The 22,062-nt window shown below is 42.2% G+C and overlaps 1 protein-coding gene across 1 annotated transcript in view; it reads left to right on the top strand.

Annotated features, from left to right (window-relative positions):
* The window catches only part of IGDCC3 (immunoglobulin superfamily DCC subclass member 3), a 98,396-nt gene extending 79,923 nt beyond the window's left edge, over positions 1 to 18,473 (top strand). The window contains exons 9-15 of the mRNA XM_069958910.1: positions 1,957 to 2,204; positions 4,569 to 4,733; positions 7,155 to 7,343; positions 9,001 to 9,105; positions 11,445 to 11,583; positions 15,462 to 15,660; positions 17,406 to 18,473. Coding sequence (XP_069815011.1) covers positions 1,957 to 2,204; positions 4,569 to 4,733; positions 7,155 to 7,343; positions 9,001 to 9,105; positions 11,445 to 11,583; positions 15,462 to 15,660; positions 17,406 to 17,531 — 1,171 coding nt within the window. The 3' untranslated portion in view covers positions 17,532 to 18,473. The remainder of the gene's footprint in view (positions 1 to 1,956; positions 2,205 to 4,568; positions 4,734 to 7,154; positions 7,344 to 9,000; positions 9,106 to 11,444; positions 11,584 to 15,461; positions 15,661 to 17,405) is intronic.
* Positions 18,474 to 22,062: the final 3,589 nt, after the last annotated feature.

Below are 22,062 nucleotides of genomic sequence, written 5' to 3'. Positions count from 1 at the left end.
GAAAAGGTTAACCAAGATTAATGAAAGGCTACCATACTTTTACAATTTAATCAAGCAAAACCATTACCTAATACATAGGATAAATCCAGACAGATCATTGTAATGCTGATACAAAGAGGAGAACAAGCAGATGCAGTGTCTGGGTGCACAAAGGACCTTAATGTGCTGTATAAAATGACATTATTAATTGACAACATGATCAGCGGCTGTCATTTGTAATCCGTTTTACTATACTGTACGTCTCAGTATTGGCTGTGTCTATTCTTAGGCAGCTACTACTATAGTCTATGGTCACATTAGAGAACTGCAGTATGTTGCTGGTGTATGGTGTCAACATATTGGCAGAAAGGTATGTTGCCCTGTACCTGTGCTGGGCCCATTGGCTTTAATAGTGACTGCAGTCTGTTCCGAACATATAATTTTACAGTGTTATCTACTGTACTTATGTGTCCTAGAAAAATTAGTATATGATCGGCAGAAGATTGCATTTTAGTCCAGTAAAGTCAACAGGCTCTTGACGGTATATGGTGGTATATCTTTCTGCCGATGTATTCCGGGTTTCTCATGTGAATACATTCTTAATGCAACTTGATGATCTGTGTGTGTCTAATGCAGGGGTAGGGAACCTTCGGCTCTCAAGCTGTTGCAAAACTACAACTCCCATCATGCCTGGGCAGCTAAAGCTTTGGCTGTCCTGATATGATGGGAATTGTATTTTTGAAACAGCTGGAGAGCCAAAGGTTCCCCATCCCTGGTCTAATGTGTTGTTACTCTGGATAACATATTATTTAAAGCATTACATCAATGTTTACAAGTGCTGAATAACAATGTAATGTATTCCTATGGACATCACTATTCTATTCATTGTCTTCAAAACGATTAACTTAAATAAACAAAAGTGGTTTTTTTTTGTGAACTGTAAGGGTATGGTTACAGGCCATAACTGTTCAGAACGAACCTTGGTAGGCCACATACAGAGTTAGATATGCACATGGTATGAGCTGAATATGTGGGTTATAGGGAGTCCCCATTTAATTCATACCATGTATACAGAAGGCCCTCTACTATGTGAGAATTCTGTCACAGAGGCACTACTTTTAAGGAAGTATACCTTTGTAACATGGCATTGGCATCCAGTGAAAAATGCTTCGATATTCCATCATGGGTGCCATGTTACAGCGGCAATCAACTCGGAGGTTGTGCAGAGCTGTTGTTAAGGTTAAAAGAAGACACAGGTTCATCAAGTCCAATCTATAATCCTACAACATTCATATATTTTATAAGATCACCCTAAGCCATCATTTTTGTAAACCAAATAACTCTAATATACAGTAGGTGGCGCATTAGACCTTTAGCTTTATGAGTATCTTTTGCTTATGTTCATATATTTGTTGCAAATGTACAGCGTATTATAGTAGCAGCAAAAAGGATGGCACAGAAAGGCCATCATTTCTGTCTTTGTGGCCTTACCCTAATGCACCCTTGGCCATGCCCTTACCCATATGTATCCATAACCATGCCCTTACCCATATGTATACATGACCGAGCCTTTACCCATATGTATCCATGACCGTGCCCTTACCTATATGTATCCATAACCATGCCCTTCCCCATATGCATCCATGACCGTGCCCTTACCCATATGCATCCATGACTGTGCCCTTACCTATATGAATCCATGACCGTGCCATTACCCATATGCATCCATGACCATGTCCTTACCCATGTGTTTCCATGACCGTGCCCTTACCCATATGCATCCATGACCGTGCAATTACCCATATCCATCCATGACCATGCCCTTACCCATATGCATCCATAACCGTGCCATTACCCATATGTATCCATGACCCTGCCCTTGCCCATAGATGCCTTCTCCGCCATGTCACATTTTAAATAATTATTTATTCATTATTCCCTGTCTTGGCTTCACCAAATCTCCTCTTCTTTTCTTAGTTCTCTGACCATTTCTGGCATCAGTCAGGAGGATGAGGCAATTTACCAATGCATAGCACAAAACAGTGCGGGTTCCAGCCAGGCTAGCGCTCGTCTATCTGTAATATGGGCAGAAGGACTTCCAGGTGCACCCCAAGACATCACTGCCACCACTGCATCATCGACCTCCATCCTGGTATCATGGAAAGAGCCACTAGAGAACACACAAGAGATTATTGGATACGTGGTCCACATCCGCAAAACCGAAGGTACCCGTCACAGCCCTGTATAATACACACTCTTTGAATGTTTTCTCTATGTAATATGTTTCCACTTTAACTTAAAATATAGTTTTTTTTTTCACTTACACAAAACGTAATTGCAAAGCAAAAAGCTACAGTAAGGAAGGTCCTAGAAAAATCAAGCACATTCCCAGATTAGGATTTAGTACATGAAATCTGCAGTTAGTCGCCTTACAGCGTACAGTAAGTTGTCAGTGGCCCAGAGCTTAACCTGCCACTCCAGCCAGATCAGACGAGCAGATCCCTCATCCCTCTCTAATACATATTTATGCCTCTGATTTACATGTAATTGGAGTAATCACCAAAACCATTAGGGTAATTTGCATTAAACACATTCCATAAAATTGAGGACGAATTTAACACATTATTTACAGATGGCCCCAAATTCTATAACTGTACCGCAGCTGTAATTTGGTGGAACACTCAGTTGTATTGTTTTGTATTCTACTGAACTGTCAGCACCATCAGGACTTTGGTTGGCTATTACTATAATGAATTCCATTGCCTTTTATGCTTCTTTTTTTCTCATGTCCCATTCAAATATGAACAATACAAAGACAACACCAGTGCTTTTTCTCTTCGGGACACTATATACACCAAGTGTATCCTGATATTCATCATAATTTCTATGTGTACAGAGAACATAAAGACACCCACATTACAGGGAATAATAGTGTTTTGTATTATTAATGACTGGGTTTCTGATGGGAATGTATCAATTCAGCCTTAACCCCCTAGTGACCATAAAAATGTTTAATTTTGTAGCTAAGTTTTTTTTTCCTCCTCCTCCTCCTCCTTCTAGGAGATATAGTATTTATTTTCTCATGTACAGATCCATATGGCCATCTGGGCTTTGTATTAACAACCTTGATTTTTCCATAACATGGAGAATTGAGAACAGTATTGAGAAACCGAAAAAAAAAAAAAATTCTGCATAATTTGCGAAGTTAGTTTTCACCTCATTCATTATGCAATAAAACATTTTAGGAGAGGCTTACCATCCCTAGGGTACACCATTAAAAAGTAGTAGTTTTTGTGCGACTTTTTAGTAACATATGCCCTGTTCGCCTGATGGGGTGTGGCAAGGTGCAGAGGGCCTTAGTTAAGCCCGGTGTACGAGTTTGAGGTCTTGAGAAATATCCCACTTTTTTCTCAGGGTCAGTACAATTACAGGGATATCCAATATATATATATATATATATATATATATATATATATATAATGTTTTACTCTCTTTCTCTATCTATAATATATATTTTATTTGAAATTGGAGTAGGGGGTGATTAATAACATTTTTATTAGGAGGCCAGTATTCCTTTTATTCTAATGAATAGCACAGTCTGCCATTACAATCTGTGGTGGCATATATTAAAAAAAGGTACACTATGACTTCCTATGACTAGGATTTTAGCTGGAAAAGATGGCTGTCCATTGATAATAACGACCGCTAATAAAGATCATGAACATTATTTGCAGCTGTCAATATCAATAAATGGCCACTTTCTTCTGTTAAATACCGGCCCGCTCCTGTAGTGGGAACATAGCCTTACACTGCAGTGTTACATATAATGTTAGTGAATAGTGTTGGATCAGGACATGTAATAAAGTTGCAGAAAACTTTGCATCATAGTGTTAGGGCCCTATTACAATGAACGATAATCAGCCGAATCGGCCTGATTTGTCCGACTATAGCTCAGTGTAATAGAGACAACGATTAGCCGATGAAACGATCATCGGCTAATCGATGCTTTAGGCCCAAACCTAAAATCATCAGGCCTCCGACCGCACATCGCTATGTGTAATAGTGATGCGCGGCCAGTGGCTGACCATTCTGCAAACAGTAAACATTACCTATCCACGTCCACGACTCCTTCTGTGGTCTGCTTCTTCCCAGGTTCCGCCTGCTGCACCTTCAGAGCGGCCTGTCTGAGCTGACAGGCTGGTCAACCAACCACTGACCAAGACCACCATTGGAGCGTGGATAGGTAATGTATACTGTTTTAGCAAGGGCTGCAAGGACATCGGTAATGATGTCTGTGCAGCCCTTGCTAAGCGATTATAAGGCCGTGTAATAGGCCCAGTAAATGAGCGCCGATCTACAAGATATACAAGATCTACAGTATTCATCGGGCCCCCATCGGCCTGTGTATTAGTACACTTAGTCTTAGTAAACTTAGTACAAAAAGAAGGCCTTTACATAATGGATTTTTTTACAATCTATACCTACTCATAGGTAATAATATATTAGACCTTTCTATTTGTGTTTCCTAAATTTTTTGTACAGTGGAATGTGCTATATGAATGATTGGAATATTTCTGCTTTACACTTAGACCCTGTCCAAATGGAGTACCAAGAAGCTGTCAGCAAGGATACATTTCAACAAACGGTGACAGATCTAGAACCATCAACCAGCTATGTCTTTTACATAAAAGCATATACTTCTAGAGGAGCAAGCAAAGCATCTGCCAGTGTGGTGCAAAGCACTCTGGGAGAAGGTAGGGGATGTGGGTGTGAATGAGGCGGCATTGGTTAAACATCTCACTGATTTAGTATCATTACCAGTGGTTTACAGTCCTGTTCAGGGCCAGCACTGGTGCACAACCAGTTGGGTTAGATGACCACATAGTAGCAGTTTGCACCACTTATTTTGCAAACACAAAGAAACATGTTACAACCCTTAGCTCTCCCAACTTTCCCTCGGCTATCCATAATTTTGGATCAACATCAGAATTCTTCAACACCTCCACTAAGCTGCAGGTGGTGACCAGCGGTGGGGTGCACATCTATCAGATGTTTAGGATTTATTTGCCAAATCTATCAGATTTGTCCATACCTTAGCATGCGACTCCCGGTGGCTGGAGAAGTTGGATGCAGCCCCAGGGCTGCCACGAAAACATGGATACAGCCTATGGCCGTATCCATGTTTTCTAAGACTTCCTAGGGCTGCATCCAACTTCTTCAGCCTCCGCGCTTGGATTTGGACAAAACTGAACGTTCGACAAGTTCACTCATCACAAGCTGCAAGTATAACATTGCAATATTCCTTTATGTTTAAGAAACATATGCTTTATTAAGTTTACATTGTTTTAATTTACAAATCCCAATGCTTGAACAATTGTTATTCCATATAAATTAGTAATATATGGCGTTAAAGGGGTACTCCAGCAAAAAAAAATTCTTTCAAATTAACTGGTGTCAGAAAGTTATAAAGATTTGTAATTAACTTCTATTTTGAAATCTGAAGTATTTCAGTACTTATCAGCTGCTGGATGTCCTGTGGGAAGTGGTGTTTTCTTCTCAGTCTGACACAGTGCTCTCTGATGCTACTTATGGCAAATCCCCATAGAAAACCTTTTTCTGCTCTGGACAGTTCCTGACATGGACAAAGGTGGCAGCAGAGAGCACTGTGTCAGACTGCAAAGAAAACACCACTTCCCGCAGAGATTTTTTAAATAGAAGTCATTTACAAATCCGTATAACTTTCTGACACCTGTTGATATATTGGCTGGAATACCCCTTAAGGGTCTGTTTACACGTACAGACTCGCAGCTGAAATCTCACTGCGAGATTTGCAGCGGGATCAGCTACAAGTCAAGTTCCTGGCAGGTCCCAGTACTACATACTTGCTGCGGTCTGAAAGACCGCTGCGAGTATGTAATGCAGCCGCCCCCTTAACCCCTTCTGCTCCCGCTCTGCTGTCTGTATATACATTACCTCTCTCCAGCACGGGTCCTTCTGTCCTGCTCTCCCGCCCAGCCAATCAGTGGCTGCGTCTGGACAACACACTGATTGGCCGGGCGGGAGAGCAGGACAGAGGGACCCGTGCTGGAGAGAGGTAATGTATATACAGACAGCGGAGCAGTAGCTGGGCAGCAGCAGAAGGGGTTAAGGGAGCGGCTGCATTACATACTTGCAGCGGTCTGAAAGAGCGCTGCGAGTATGTAGTACTGGGACCTGCCAGGACCTTGACTCGTAGCTGATCCTGCTGCAAAACTCGCAGGGAGATTTCAGCTGCGAGTCTGTACGTGTGAACAGACCCTTAATGTGTTTCTTTACTTATGGGTCAGAGAGAAGTATAATGGACTGGATAAGGTGAAGAAGTCTGAGAAAGTCCACCATTTTTAGTATTATACCTCACTATGTAGTCAGACACTGAAAGATTTTTCTCAGCTTTAATAGTAGTCTCCAAGGCATGGATATCAGATGTACAGTATATGCTGAAGAGTAGTGTCTTTTTTGTCAGTTTGGGCCTGATGGTACCTGGCTTCTTTTAGTACCCCTGATGCTGGGTATTAGCTGTTCTACAAAATCTTTTTCTTTTAGATCAACTGGTGTCAGAAAGTTATATAGATTTGTAATTCACTTCTATTAAAAAATCTCAAGTCTTCCCATTATTATCAGCTACTATATGTCCTGCAGGAAATGTTTTCTGGCACAGTGCTCTCTGCTGACATCTCTGGCCAAGACAGGAACTGTCCTGAGCAGCAGAGGTTTTATTTACGGATTCCTATAGAAAACCTCTCCTGCTCTGGACAGTTCCTGTCTCGGCCAGAGATGTCAGCAGAGAGCACTGTGTCAGACTGAAAATAAAACATTTCCTGCAGGACATATAGTAACTAATAAGTATGGGAAGACTTGAGATATTTTAATAGAAGTAAATCACAAATCTATATAACTTTCTGACACCAGTTGATCTAAAAGAAAAAGATTTTCGCTGGTCAACCCATTTAATTCTAAGCCTTGGTTTAGTAATGTATGCTCTCTATCAGGCGGTTTCCAATACTAATCCTAACATAAGTTTTAAAAAAAACCTTAAAAACTTTTATAACTTACCTTATATTATTACTTTTGCATTCAGTTCATTCAGTACAATAGACATTGACTGAAGTTACTAACCAGTGGTCTTCTCTTTCCAGTACCAGCTGTCCCTTCTCTCTATATCAAGGTCCTAAACAGTACAGCCATCCAGGCCGCCTGGGAGCCCTCAATCAAACTTGGCCAAAATGAAGGTTTTAAGCTCTATTACCGTAAAGTACCCCTGCCACGCTATACTGGGCCTATGCTGCTACCAAGCAATGTTACAGCTTACAACATCTGCCGGCTTGGTAAGTACTGTAAGACATAGCACACAGTCACATGTACTTCTTATACCAAGGTAATATTTTTATTGGTCCTGGACTGGTAGTATATTATATATTATTATGTGACACGTAGCACAGAGAGTAACCTTGTGCATCACCATTGTGTCCTATAATTATAGTGATGGGTGATAGAATTATACACTGACACATAATAATGGTAATCAAACATGGAACCCGCACCTCCTCTCCATTAACACCGTCAAAATTAGAGTGACATTTACAGCAATAACACCATCTTGTAAATGCCACTGCGGCAAAATGACTGCGAAATTTAATATGGCAGTGATTTAACAGCTGCCATTCATCACCATGGACTGTTCCCCTAGGACAAGCGTAATATATGTAGAAAATAAATGAGGCCTCAAAAACAAAACATTTCTCAAATTCTGTAAAATGAAAATATATTAGAAATAAAAGTCTTTGAGGGAGATTTATCAAACTGGTGTAAAGTAGAATTGTCTTATGGTGCATTTACACAGAGAGATTTATCTGACAGATTTTGGAAGCCAAAGCCAGGAATGGATTTGAAAAGAGGAGAAATTTTAGTCTTTCCTTTATGACCCATTCCCTGTTTATGGTCTGTGCCTGGCTTTGACTTTAAAAATCTGTCAGATAAATCTGCCTGTGTAAACACACCTTTAGTTGTCCCTAGCAACCAATCAGCTTCCACCTTTCATTTTTCAAAGAATCTGTGAGGAATGAAAAGTGGAATCACTCCGTGCCTGATTTATTATGGTTTATGTCTGCAAACTCCCTGAGGTCAACCATCATTCCCTTAAATGCATTTACTAGGATTTGCTCCCAATAGTCAGAAACTTACTCCACACTGATGAGGGGCAAATACACCGGAACAGTTGTCTGTGGATGGATGCTTTGCTTGGGTATTTCCCAAGTCCTGTCATTTTTGACTGTGGCTTGTTGGAGGGGGGTTTCCTTGACTGTAGACCCCCCTTGACTTGGTTGTTCTTACTCGGTAGAAGGTCTGTCTAGTTCGCTGATGTTGAGAAATGTGATGTTGTCTCCGCACTATTTTTGAATATGTCTGCAAACAGGCGTAAACCATGGCAGAAATCTACACCTGCTCTGGCACAGGTGTAGATTTCTGCACCTGCATGGGGCAAAAACAGGTCCTACGCCTGTGCGCCCCTTAGTAAATTTTGGGGCACATGTTTCAAGACATTTATTAAGTCTTAAATAAAGGGGGGGCTCAATGGGGGTTGTGTGCTTGGTGTGAAACTTTAGTATAAGAATAGACACAATGGTGATGATTTGAACAAGATAGATGAACATGGGTGACAGTTAGAGATGGTCCGAACCTGCCGAGGTTCGGGTTCGTACGAACCCGGACTCTCGGTAATGATTCCTGCTGTCTTAAACCTCCATGGAGAGGGTGGATACAGCGGGAGGACCGCCTGGAAAACCGGGATACAGCCACAGCCATAGGCTGTATCCCAGTTTTCCAGGCGGTCCTCCCGCTTTATCCACCCTCTCCACGGAGGTTTAAGACAGCTGGAATCATTGCAGAGAGTCCGGGTTCGTACAAACCCGAACCTCGGCAGGTTCGGACCATCCCTAGTGTCAGTGTATTGTATGGATTCTAATGTAACATTTTTATATCTAGATCCCTTAGTAGTATACGAGGTGAAGTTGCTGGCCTTCAATCAGCATGGAGATGGAAATTCTACAGTTCGGTTTGTGTCACTGAAAGAAGCGTCTGCCCGTGCTGGTATGTAGCGTCAACATATTACAGTAGGTGCATAAATAACATATCAAAAACTACTCTTCTATTCAGTGACCTACACAGTGGAAAGAGTCCCTTTGAAGATGCTCTCCTAGCGTTGGTTTTTGACACTTTACCACCTCATATTAGGTGAAAGGCTTCTTTCTCTTTACCTATGGGGAGTAGGGTCAATTGCCTTGTAAAGGATGAGAGGATGCAGTTCATGAGATATTTATCCAGTTCTAAGTGGAGCTAGACCGTGAGCCAAAACAGCCACATTATTCTTTTTTCCGGATTCATGGATATCTGGTGGTGTAAGAATAGTCTGAAAAAAGAGGGTATATCCAGCATGTCATTAAAATCTCTAATTTATTTAATTTAGCATGTTAAAAGCATAGCATCACCTTGGTACCTGTAGCTACAGACGTTTCGAACAGAAAGCTGATTGCTGATGTGATCAGGAGCTTCTCTCTCGAAACACGTCTGAATTCTACAGGCACAGAGTTGAGAATGTGTATTTAACATATTGGATTTAAAGGGGTTATCCAGTGCTACAAAAACATGGCCACTTTCTTTCAGAGACAACATGACTCTTGTCTCCAGTTCAGGTGCGGTTTGCAATTAAGCTCCATTCACTTTAATGCAACTGAGCAGCAAAACCCTGCCCAATCTGGTGACGAAAGTGGGGCTGTCTCTGTAGGAAACTGGCCATGTTTTTGTAACGCTGGATAACCCCTTTAACAAAGAGGAGATACATTTTAATGATGTGCTGGATATATAATTTTTTCTATTATTAGAACTAGACCCCCTTCTTTATCCCAATGACCTGATATTAATCTATATTTTCAAGAAAACAAGGGCAGATTTACCAAAATTAGCTAGTTTGCAGTGCAGTAGTCCGCTCCTAATTTATTAAGAGTCTCCACCAGGTATCTGTGAATCCTCGGGTATACATGCTCGAAAAAAAAAGAATCTCAGGGTCATGTTATACACGGCCATTATCTGCCCAGTCAGGCAGAACATGGCACATATCACCCTGTGTAATAAAGACAACCATCAGCCAACAAGTGGATCATCGGCTCATCGTTGTATTACAGATAGTTTAAAAATCATCGGCCACCAACCGCGCATTGCTCTGTGTAATAGGAGGTGTGTAGTCTGCAGCTGATAAAAGTATATAGAAAATAATAAACTTATTACTTACCATGGTTCCTGCCTGTTCCTCGCTTACCGCAGCCACTGCTGAAGCTTCTGATGCTGTGTCTGAAGTGACGGGCTGCTCAGCCAATCATTGGCCGCATCACTGTCCTGTATCGGCCAGTGATTGGCTCAGCAGCATTTTACTGCACAGATGAATGTAGAAGCCTCAGTGTCGGCTGCGGTGAGTCGTAAAAAGCCGGGGGGACATCGGGGAGCGCGAAGAGGTAGATTGCTGATTGGAAATGTCAAGCCACGTAATATGGCCCTTAGTTGTTTGACCAACAGTGGTAATTACACACTTTTTAATATATACTTTGTTAACGCCTCTTAATAAACTAGATAGGAGCTTGTGTAGATAAATTCCCCTCTTGTAAAGACCATTAGAATCTCTGCTCTCAAAGTCAATGGTGATACTCAGCCTTCTTACTTTTTCTAAGTCAATTGAATTTTTTGAACTTGAGTTTACTGCCATGTAATGTTAGAAATTTCTCCTAGCAAATAAGTAGAATCCCACATTCTGATACAAGACACACTTGCGTATCAGACCAGGATGGGGGACCCACCGGTATAGTCAGTGTAGATCCATAATATTTATCATACGCCTTAAGGCTATGTTCACACTACGTAAATCTATGGCTGTAGTTCTCGCTGCAGAACTACAGCCGTAGATTTGCGGGGTGGAACATAGCATTGTTTGCTATGGGATCCCGGCAGGAGCGTACACACATCGTATACGCTCCACCCGGTTCCCATGCGGCGCCGCAAACAACTGACAGGTCCATTATTTGCGGACGGAATTCAATGAATTCCGTCTGCAGAAGGACCTGTCAGTTTACACAGTGAAGCGAGCGGCTCCGGCCGCTTGCTTCACTCTGTGCTATGGGAAGCTCTGATGCGGGCACGAGCTGATGCGCCCGCATCAGAGCTCCACAGAGAAAAGATCATCCAGCCGGTACTTAAGTACCGGCTGTGATGATCCGGGCTGAGACACGAAACAGCCGGTCTCATCCGTAGTGTGAACATAGCCTAAATTTACACTCCACTATTTCATGCCCAGTTCTAGTATCCACAGATATCCAAAGAGAAAGATACGTTCCCATAGGCTTTGTAAGGCTTTCTATATAATCCCTTATTTCTGTACACAGTGCTAAATCCATCCTGCAATTGTGTAGGTGACGAACAAAGAACAAAGTCATCAACGACTGGAATCATCATTGGAATACACATTGGCGTGACCTGCATCATTTTCTGTGTCCTGTTCCTCATGTTTGGATATCGAGGAAGGTAAGACCAAAACTAATGTTTACAATATGATAAGAAAAGGGAAAACGGAAAACGAGAGAAAGTGGGACAATGTAACATATAATGGGGCAGATTTACTAATACTGCTTGATACTTAGGGTGGTATTAAACTGGATGATTTTTCGGCAATTAACGATAAACGATCTGCTATGACGAACTATCTTAAATCGTTCATCCTATTTCATAGGACGATAATCATTACTTATGGTCGTTCTTGCGCTCGTCCTTTCCTGGCTGATAGACCAGGGAACGACCAAATGATGCTCAACGATGAAAATAGGTCCAGATTCTATCAAACGATCAAATATTTCTTGTTGGTTGTTTAATTGTTGCCAGCTATTACACAAAATTATTATCGTTTAAATACGAATGATCTAACGAATTTTCAAACGATAACCGTTCCGTGTAATACGGCCCTTACACAGTGTAAGGATAGTGATACATTTGGCGCATATTTAGACTTATCTAACTTTAAAGGAGAACTCTGTTGAAAAGTATAAATCCACGGTGCGCAGGAGGGTGGGGGAACATAATAGAGAATCTATACTTACCTGTATCAGTGCCCCTGCAGCGCAGCACAACCAGCTAAATCTCAGGCTCCAGTCTCACAGCTTCCTTTGTTGTCACGACCCAGCAGGAAATACCCACTCAGCCAGTAAATGACTGCATAGGTGTCCTGCCTTAGTCACTGACTAGTTGAGCAGGCATTTCTGAGCCGGGCTGTGGCAATGCAGAAGTGGGAGCTACAGGAGGCCAGTGGGGGTCTGTTAGCGCTAACTCTGTGCTGCAGCGGCATAAGGGGTTGATTATAATAATAATCTTTATCATTTCTTTCTGTTCCCCCACCCCATGCCCTCTGTGAATCTTTATATTATGCCTGAAGCTCTCCTTTAATACCAGCTATCATTTGGATTATACTTCTCTATAACAAATCTTGTTATATTTTAAGCCATGTCATTTTCTGTGGCACAAACACATTAGTAAATCTCCCTTAGGGTCTTAAAGGGTTTTCCCATACTGTAAAGTGTTTGAGCAGTGGATTAACAGTCAAACGGGCACGCTATTGTTCCGTTTAAACTCTATGGGGCTGCCACAGATAGCTGAGTGATGGACTTAGCCGTCTTTGGCACTCCTATAGACTTTGAATAGAGCATCAATGTGCATGCTTTCACAGCTCTATTCAGAGGAAAGGACACATGCACCCCTTCTTGGGATCATCGGGGTCCCAGGTGTTGGACCCAAAGGATCAGTTACATATCTTCTATCCTGTACATAGGTGATAAGTTTTCTTTTTGGGAAAAAATCCCCTTTTTTGGGGATTTGCTTAATGAATATTAGATTAGCAAAAGCAAATTAAAGTAAGCCTGTCAGGTGACTTCCCTACGAACAGCATGTGATCAAAAAGAAGGAGAGTTCTGTGACATATATGTTAATAGGATTTGAAGTAGGAGTTCTAAGTAGACAGTAGAGTAAAGGGGTACTCCGACCTGGGGGCTTTTTTTGTAACCAGGGAGGTGAGTGGACGTCATTGCCCTCAGCCACCTCCTCCCCGGCCATATAAAAAAGCCCCGAGGCCTGAGTACCCCTTAAGGTTCCTTTTATACAGCCCGATATGGGGCCGTGCAAGGACACAAACAAGCAATGATCAGCCAGAGTGGCGCTCCTTTGCAGTATCTTTACACGGAAAAATTAATTGAGTGGCTGTATCGTGTGGCCGTTTACAAAGGGAAACTGATAGCACAGGTATGCTTCTATCTATGCTGCCAGTTTCCAGAAGCCTACACCGTCTATATTCCAGGGCCAGGCTGACTGTATCTGTCTGTGACACGGTCAGCTTCCGTCCTGCTCTCTAGCTGTGTCTTCAGGCCGCCACCCGCCTCTTCCGGTTGTCAAACATACTGGAGGAGGCGGTGGCAGCCTGAAGATACATGATGGCCAGGATAAGAAAGGTGAAGATGCCAGGTCACAAGCAGCGCAGGCAGTATTGATGCACTCCTTGTGTAATAGGTATCTGAAAATTAGCAAGTTTTCCTTTATCTTTATCGCCCGCACATCCACTGTTTTCCCAGGGAGATGTGTGGCCAATAAATTTCAAAGTGCCACTCTCATTATAACTTTCAAAACCTAAATCACCTGTAGATGTGATATAAAACAAGTTTGCCATTTATATTCATTATTTTTTAGTTAGCATGGAAAACACGGCACTTCCTGTGTAGTCTAAACAAAGGAAGTCCCATATTTTCCAGGCCATCTGAGTGCTCACAGAGAAGGCAGTCATGTGATTGACAGTCACATGAGCCGTGACTCTCTGTACTGGCTGGGACTTCCTGTGTTTAGTCTCTTTTTTTTCAACCTGCTAAAAACTAAAAAGCTGCCTTCAAAAGACTGGACCTAGATACAAGTAAGTATAGCTTTGTTGTAAAGCAGGGGTGGGGAACCTCCGGCCCGCGGGCCGCATCCGGAGGAGGAAGGAGCCGGCATACACAGCATCCTCCGGTGTCTGTGACAGCTGCCGGACACAGGATGCTGTCTATGCCGGCTTCTTCCCCAGCAGAGCGGCGCGTGTCTTCAGTCTCCTGCGGGCCGCGCGCGATGACGTCATTTCATCGCGCGCCGCCTGCAGGAGAAGACCGGCACAGAGGACCTGGGACAGAAGAGGACATGGGCAGCGTGGGAGCGGAGGTAAGGTGAGTGGGATGTTTATTTTTTTTTATTTGGGGGTTAACTAGGCCACCAGGGACATGCCTGATGGGGGTTAACTAGGCCACCAGGGACATGCCTGATTGGGGTTAACTAGGCCACCCGGGACATGCCTTATGGGGGTTAACTAGGCCACCAGGGACATGCCTGATGGGGGTTAACTAGGCCACCAGGGACATGCCTGATGGGGGTTAACTAGGCCACCAGGGACATGCCTGATGGAGGTTAACTAGGCCACCAGGGATATGCCTGATGGGGGTTAACTAGGCCACCAGGGACATGCCTGATGGGGGTTAACTAGGCCACCAGGGACATGCCTGATGGGGGTTAACTAGGCCACCAGGGACATGCCTGATGGGGGTTAAGTAGGCCACCAGGGACATGCCTGATGGGGGTTAACTAGGCCACCAGGGATATGCCTGATGGAGGGTTAAATAGGCCACCAGGGACATGCCTGATGGGGGTTAACTAGGCCACCAGGGACATGCCTGATGGGGGTTAACTAGGCCACCAGGGACATGCCTGATGGGGGTTAACTAGGCCACCTGGGACATGACTGATGGGGGTTAACTAGGCTACCAGGGACATGACTGATGGGGTTAACTAGGCCTACCAGAGGCATCACTGGGGGGGGGGGTTAACTAGGCTACCAGGCACATGACTTGGGGGTTAACTAGACTACAAGGGGCATCACTGGGGGTTAACTACAATAGCAGGGGCACTAGGGGAACAATACTTTGCCTTGCCCTGGGTGCTGCCAACCCACGCTACTAACTGCCGCACACAGTATGCGGCCCTCAAATGATTTTATTAATGCCCGACAGGCCCTCGACATGGAAAAGGTTCCCCACCCCTGTTGTAAAGTATGAGAACTAAAAAAAAAATAATGAATAGAAATTGCAGACATGCGTTATATCACATCACCTGTTGATTTAGGTTTTGAAAGTTATAAAAACAGTGACACTTTAAGGAGAATAGCATATGAGCACATGAGGATTTTAACACGCTCAATTTCCCAATAACAACATCAAATTGACAGAACCCATGACAGAAAGTTTGGGCCTGTGACTTTCATCGGTTATATACTTGTGTGGTATAGTGAAGTTTTTTACATCTTCGAAATCTAGTAAATACAGATATTTCCCCCTGACTCCTCTTAGGCTAATGAAGTGCAAGGCATCTCAGGACCAGATAACAGCTCCACAAGTTGCTGGTGGCGTTAATGGCAGAATTTCCCACCGAAGTGCTCAAAATGGTGCTACACTGATGGACAATAATGTTTCAGAACTGAAGGGAAAGGTCGGCGACCTCAATGAAATGGAGCATCTATTTCCTCACTCACCACATCATCGATCAGAGGTGAGACACGTATATATAGTCAGGCCAGAAATATAGTTTGGTGCTATAGGAAACACCTCAAACAAGCCGGTAAGTATGTATATATTATGTATATACCTCATATATAAAAACCTGCACAAAACGTACTGGGAGTGCAACATATATACAATTAGGCTGACTTCACACTGCCTTGAAATCCTGGAAAAATATGTAATAAATAATTTATTTAAAAAAAAAAAAAAACAGCAGCAGCCTAGTAGTACCAGGGTGGGAAGGGCTATTTATTTTGGCCCTCCCCAGCCTAGTAATACCAGCCTTCCAGGAGCACCAGTTTTGACGCTCCAGGACTACTGGTACCTGTCTCTTCCCAGTACCCCTGGTGCAATGGGAACTTAGGTAATAATGGGGGGGTTAGTATTAGCCATTTTACATGGGCTAACACTAAGCCCCGACTTAGTAATGGATGCCATCTAACAGACAGCTTCCACTAATAAGCCTGTTATATAAAAAAAAAAACAATGCTGGTCGTCAAGGTAATCCATTGAATCCAACGCAATCCTCTGGATACTGCTATCTGAAAAACAAAAGGAAAAAACAAACAAACAAAAAAGGCAGAACACCTGTCATTTTGCCTTAAGTTCTTCACCTTACAGTATGCAGCATCTTGCCAGATGCTGCTTAGGGTCTGGTTAAGAGAGGATGCATGGCATTATTGGTGCAGTGCTTGGGGGGAGTGTTGAAACTGTCCAGAAAACTGAGCATCCGGGGGATGGTTACCTTGCGCCCCCGTCCCCGCCGGTCTTCTCCTCATCTTCTTGCAATCAGTGGCTGAGCCAGGACACTGCTTCAGCCGCTGATTGGCTGAGATGACAGTTGTGTATTTTCATCTCAGCCTATCAACTGCTGCAGCAATGTCCAGTCTGCTGCAGCTGGGACATCACTGCAGCCACTGATTGGCCGAGATGACACTGATAAATTGGGTGCAAATCCCAGATTATGCAGATTTTTTTTTTTAAATCTAAAAAATACTTGCCTGTCGAATACTAATTCATAAATAGAACTTAGACTGAAAATGGGTGAAAAATCCAATCAACACTCTCCATTGTGTGACCTGTCAGGCTTGTGTGGCTGCTATTCAATGAATAGTGACCGCACAAAACTGACATGTCAGTTTTCTGTGTGGCCTCAAGGCATCCCGGCCGGAGTGTATACTATGTGTATGGATATAGTATGTATACTATACTATATACTCCGGCTGGGATTTCCTCTGAATGCAGTGCACGCAAATTTTGTATTAATCACGGCCGTTGTTGCAAATAACAACCGTGATTAATACAAAACTTATGTTGTGTGAACATGGCCTAAGACTGGACTGTCATTCTAGTTTGGTGCAATGGAGGTGGGCCTAGTGCCCTAATATCTCCTTGGTGATGCGCCAGGCCAAGAATAGACTTCCTTCTGAAGGTGATACGTCACCCAGGGTAGTGGATGTCAGTGCACTGGGGGCACTGGGCCCGCTTCTAATGTACCAAACTAGACATTTGGATATATACAAACCCGAGAAGATCTCGAGAACCTAGTAGCAATATGAGGAATGGACGGCACCATTACAGTGTACGTGGCAATGCCTATCCGATGGAGATCTTCATTTAGTAAATCTTTTGATACACGTTAAGCTAGGTCCTATCTATTGATATGCTACAACGGTTAGTTTCATGTTGATATAAGAATTAAATCAACCTATGTTTCTCTTTTCTCCGTATCAGTCGGCCCCTTCACATTCTTTGGATGTTACTCTTGTGTCTGCCATCATTCCTGATGAAATCAGTTTTGCGGAAGAAGACCCCCCCGGATCTCAGGCAATAAACCATCCACCCGCAGCCAATGACTGAGCCTCCAACTTCCTTTATAACTGAACTGAACCAGAATCCTTGCTGCTCCCTTCAGCTGTGTTTGTTCGGAGCTTTCTATACATCTCAGGTCTCCATTTTCCAAACCCTGTGATTCTCCTGTACCCTTTTGATAGAGTTTTGTACTTTTTTATTATTATGTGAGAACTTTGGCACTTATAGACTGTTACTCTCCAGAGACTGTGGGCAGCCATCTTTTTTTCACTCACAACACATGGAATTTGCCTGCTTTTAAGCCCTTTGGATGCAGGACTGATACATTTTAGAGGGAAATTTACTCCATTGACATCACTACCCACTGCATTTTCTAACCTGCTGTTATTATTATTATTATTTTTATGCCAGATGATTGTTTAGGCGCTCCGGGCTATCCCGGGGAAGCCTGCTGCTCCTGTAGCCTGGTCGGAATTTTATATTTTTCATTAAGTATTTGTTTTATCTGCTGACAAGTCGATACAACCTGTATTGAGGAGTCTTTACAGAGGTCAATCTCCACACCTACCTCAACCGGGATGAATGTTTTCAAATACGATCTGTGATATTTAAGGCGCTAATGCAAGTGCTGCAGACACACGCTCCCTATGAATTACAATTTAGGGGTGTAATGTAATATATGCATTCTAGTGACAATATTGCAGAAGTCTAATGACTGGAGCCATCTAAGGAGGAATATGTGGTAAACAGCATGTGGATGGAGAGTCCTGTAGGACTAGCATCTAGCATAGCTAGATGTTTCCAAAAAGTGGCGTTTCACTCAGAAAAGCACATTAAAGTAGATAATATATCTGTGGGGACAGAATATTGTGTACTGAAGGAGGACTAGACATGTTCTAGGTTGTATACATTGTCCTACAATTTGGTCAATAAAAGCTGATCTTTGGCCACAAGAGGGGCTGTTATACACTGTAGCCTGCTATGTGGATATAATACCATCATACCCTCCATAGACTTTATATATATATATATATATATATATATATATATATATATATATGTATATATATATATATATATATATATATATATATATATATATATATATATAAATTTTTTTTTTTAATGACAGTAATACTTTCAGCTATCACATCCATAACGCAGCCTATATGGACATGGGTAAACAACACCAAATCATAAAAAAAAAACTATAGAAACCCTCTAATCTGCTTACATTAGACATAGCTTTTACATTGACATTTAGTTATATTCAGGCTAAATTAAGTGTAGGAACTCCAAAGAATACCCAAGCATTCCCAGCATGGGTACCCAATGGCATATTTTAAAGGGATTTTTCAGGACTTAGTGATTGATGGGTTATCCTTGGGAAAGGCCATCAATATCTGACTGGTGGAGCACTGACACCTTACAACCTCATCATTCAGCCCCAATGTCATTCATTGTGTAGTAGCCGTGCTGGGATACTGCAGCTCAGCTCCATTCACTTCAATAGTAATTGAACTGCAGTAACCTGGTACGGCGACCATGCTATAAACTGAACCATCTGCTTCAAGGCCTGTTCATAGTGTAGATCTGGGCATGGCAGCCCCTACAAAACATCGGATCAGTGGGATGCTGGGTGTGGGAACCTAATACTGAGGATAGGACATCAATATATGAAATCAGAAAAAAAAATCCCTTTAAGTATCAAATAATTAGACCCACTGCTACATTTGCGTATTGCCCTGTTATGTGAAGTAGAGTAAAATACCAACGTATTTAGCTTAAACATACTATTAAAAAAAATTTCAACCCTTCAACTTTGTATTTTTTTTTATAACATGGTGCATTATTCTAGCATGCATAATATACAGCACATATATAAGAATATATATTGTTTTTTCTATGAACCTAAGAATATAATAACCACATGTTCTAAAATGTCAGGCAATTCCATATTTATTACCAACCCCAACGGTAAAGTAACAAGCCGCAAACGTTCCTCCTTATTTGGCTCCTTGTACCTGATGTTGTTCTGAGGTAAATTTCCCTGTATTTTATTATCTAGTCCAGCGTGATGCACTTCCAAACTTTGTACACAAACTTCTACCTCATTTTTTAATACTTTTTTTTTTGCCTTTGTAGAATTTGAAATGTGGGCTTTTCTGGTTTTGTTCTGTAAGCGTGTGTGAGGCTTTCCGGAAGAAAATCATCCTGCATGTAACTGTCTTGGAATATTGCTTGCTCTTCTTTGTCTTTGGCACTGAGATAAAGGGGGGATATTGCTGAAAGGAAAATCATGAATCTGCAGTATGAGATCTCAATTAGTTTAATGGTGGATGCAGACTTAATAAATGGAGTTAAGGCATACTCCAGAGACTAAGTGATTTTTTTAAAAAAATTATAATATAACTTTAGTTAAAAATAAAATTATATTTTTTTACATACATATCCGCTTCTCTTTAGTGGCAGCAGTAAGGGCCCTCTGCTGCCACCATCGTTTGCATGACCTTAAAGCGATTCTGTGTTCAGATACCCACCACCCCCAAACCGCAGGTATCGTCTGTCTGCTGAGCTGAGGTCCTCCCCGGTCGTGCGTTCCAAAATGTGCCTGATGCCTTGGTTTGGCAATGAAACGATCTTTAATCCACAGCAGCTGAGTCAATGAGGGGTGGCCTAGGGCATTTGTACCCCAGGCCTAATACGCCTCTTCTTTCTTCTTCTCCGCCCTTCTCGTCATCTGTAACGCCCCCGGACACTACAGCGCATGCGTGAGCAGATGATGACAAGGAGAACTACTTGCTGGGGACTTTACAGACGATGAGGAGGGTGGAAAAGAGGGAAAAAGAGGCAGAAAAGACCTAGGGCATAGATGCTCTAGGCCATGTGTTATTGACTCAACTACTGACTGCTGTGGATTAATTAAGATTGTTTTTTCAGGAAAAACCAAGGTACTGGGCGCATTTTGGAACACACAACAGGAAGGACTTCAGCTCAGCAGACGGACAGTACCTGTGGTTTTTCTGTGTCCTGTATATTCTTATAAAGAGTATAAGGGGTTGGTAGATGTCCGAAACAGAAACAGGAAAAACAGAACCCTGTTCTGTAAAGCACAGTGCTTAGAGCTGACACAAGCGTTGGTGGCAGCGGGGGGGGGGGGGGTGGGGGGGGTGGGGGGGTGGTGGGGGGTTCCGGAGGGGGAGTAGCCCCTTACTGCTGCCGCTAAACAGAGATGGATATGTATGTAAAAAATATTTTTTTGTAAAGTTATATAGCTTTATACAATTTTATTAAAGTGATATTGTCACCCCTCTTATTCCACACTCCGATTCTCCACACCACCCACAGCTTAGATGCTGCACATTTTATATATTAAAATATACATTTGACACCTGTATAACACTTGTCGGTGTCTTCTTTCTGCTCTAAAATTGGTTCATTTCCTCGGTGGACAGTGGGGACAGGGGGCCCAATTGCTGTAAAGCCCCGCCTAGGTGACAGTGTCCACCGCACAAAACCACCCAAAAACAATATGTCTAGATGTTAGCTGGCAGTCAATATTGAAATATAATTTACCAAATCAAATTTCGGGAGCAAAAACACAAAATCGTCATAATGGAAGACAGAAAAAAATTGCAGTTATTGTGGCATATTTTCAACCCAAAATATGTGTTGCAAAAAGTGTGTCTGAAGAAAGCCTAAGAAAATTCTAGACACATCTCAGATAAGTGCAGACAACAATTCTGAACATCAAGCAGAGAAAATGACTTGATGGTGCACTTAACTGCTGAGATGAGAGTGGTGGCTTCTTCAGAAGGGGCAAAGTGACAAAATGTATATTTTTCTTTAGATGAAGCAGGAAGAACAATGATGTATGGTCAATCAGAGTGTCTCCATTAAAGTCCATTAAAACTATTAGGCCCCAGGATGTGAAGAGGACATGTTTTAGTTAATCCACTATTAAGTCTGTTCCTCCCCCAAATAATCTATTTAAAATAAAGTGCCTTTTACATTGTTAGAGGCATCAACCAACTATTGGATGACCATTTGGAAGACTTATCTATAATAATTGATATCTCATCTTAAAGGGGATTTCCAAAGATCAAACCTATTTTCAGCTGTCTAATAAATGAACATATATTGGTAAAAGGGGTATTTTATTACTTTCATGCTTTCTCCCTACACCTGATGCACTTTATCTGCTTTTGCTATAGTCATTGCCCAACTTCCTGTTTAGTGCACATCCTGTATTGAACTTCCTGCTCCTGTTGTACACTCTAGCTGGGAATTCAGCCAATTCAGTTTTCTCATCAATACACTTTCTTAACTATATCTACTCCCATATAATGGGAAGAAGATAAACTTGGCTGAATCCCTGGATAGAGTGTCCAGCAGGAACTATAAGTCAATTATAGGATTTACACTGGACAAGAAGTTAGGGTTGTAAAGACAACAGAGCACTCAGTTTGTATGTGTCAGAGGTAGAAGGAAATCATGAAAGACCAGAAACTTTATTTATTGACATTTGAAATAGGGCTCCTCATCGGAAAACCCATTTAAATCGGGATGCAGTTTCTAC

Source organism: Dendropsophus ebraccatus, chromosome 1 (genome assembly GCF_027789765.1).
Source record: "Dendropsophus ebraccatus isolate aDenEbr1 chromosome 1, aDenEbr1.pat, whole genome shotgun sequence".
Taxonomy (NCBI): domain Eukaryota; kingdom Metazoa; phylum Chordata; class Amphibia; order Anura; family Hylidae; genus Dendropsophus; species Dendropsophus ebraccatus.
The sequence above is the reverse complement of the archived record's forward strand: the minus strand, read 5'-3'. Positions and strand labels throughout refer to the sequence as shown.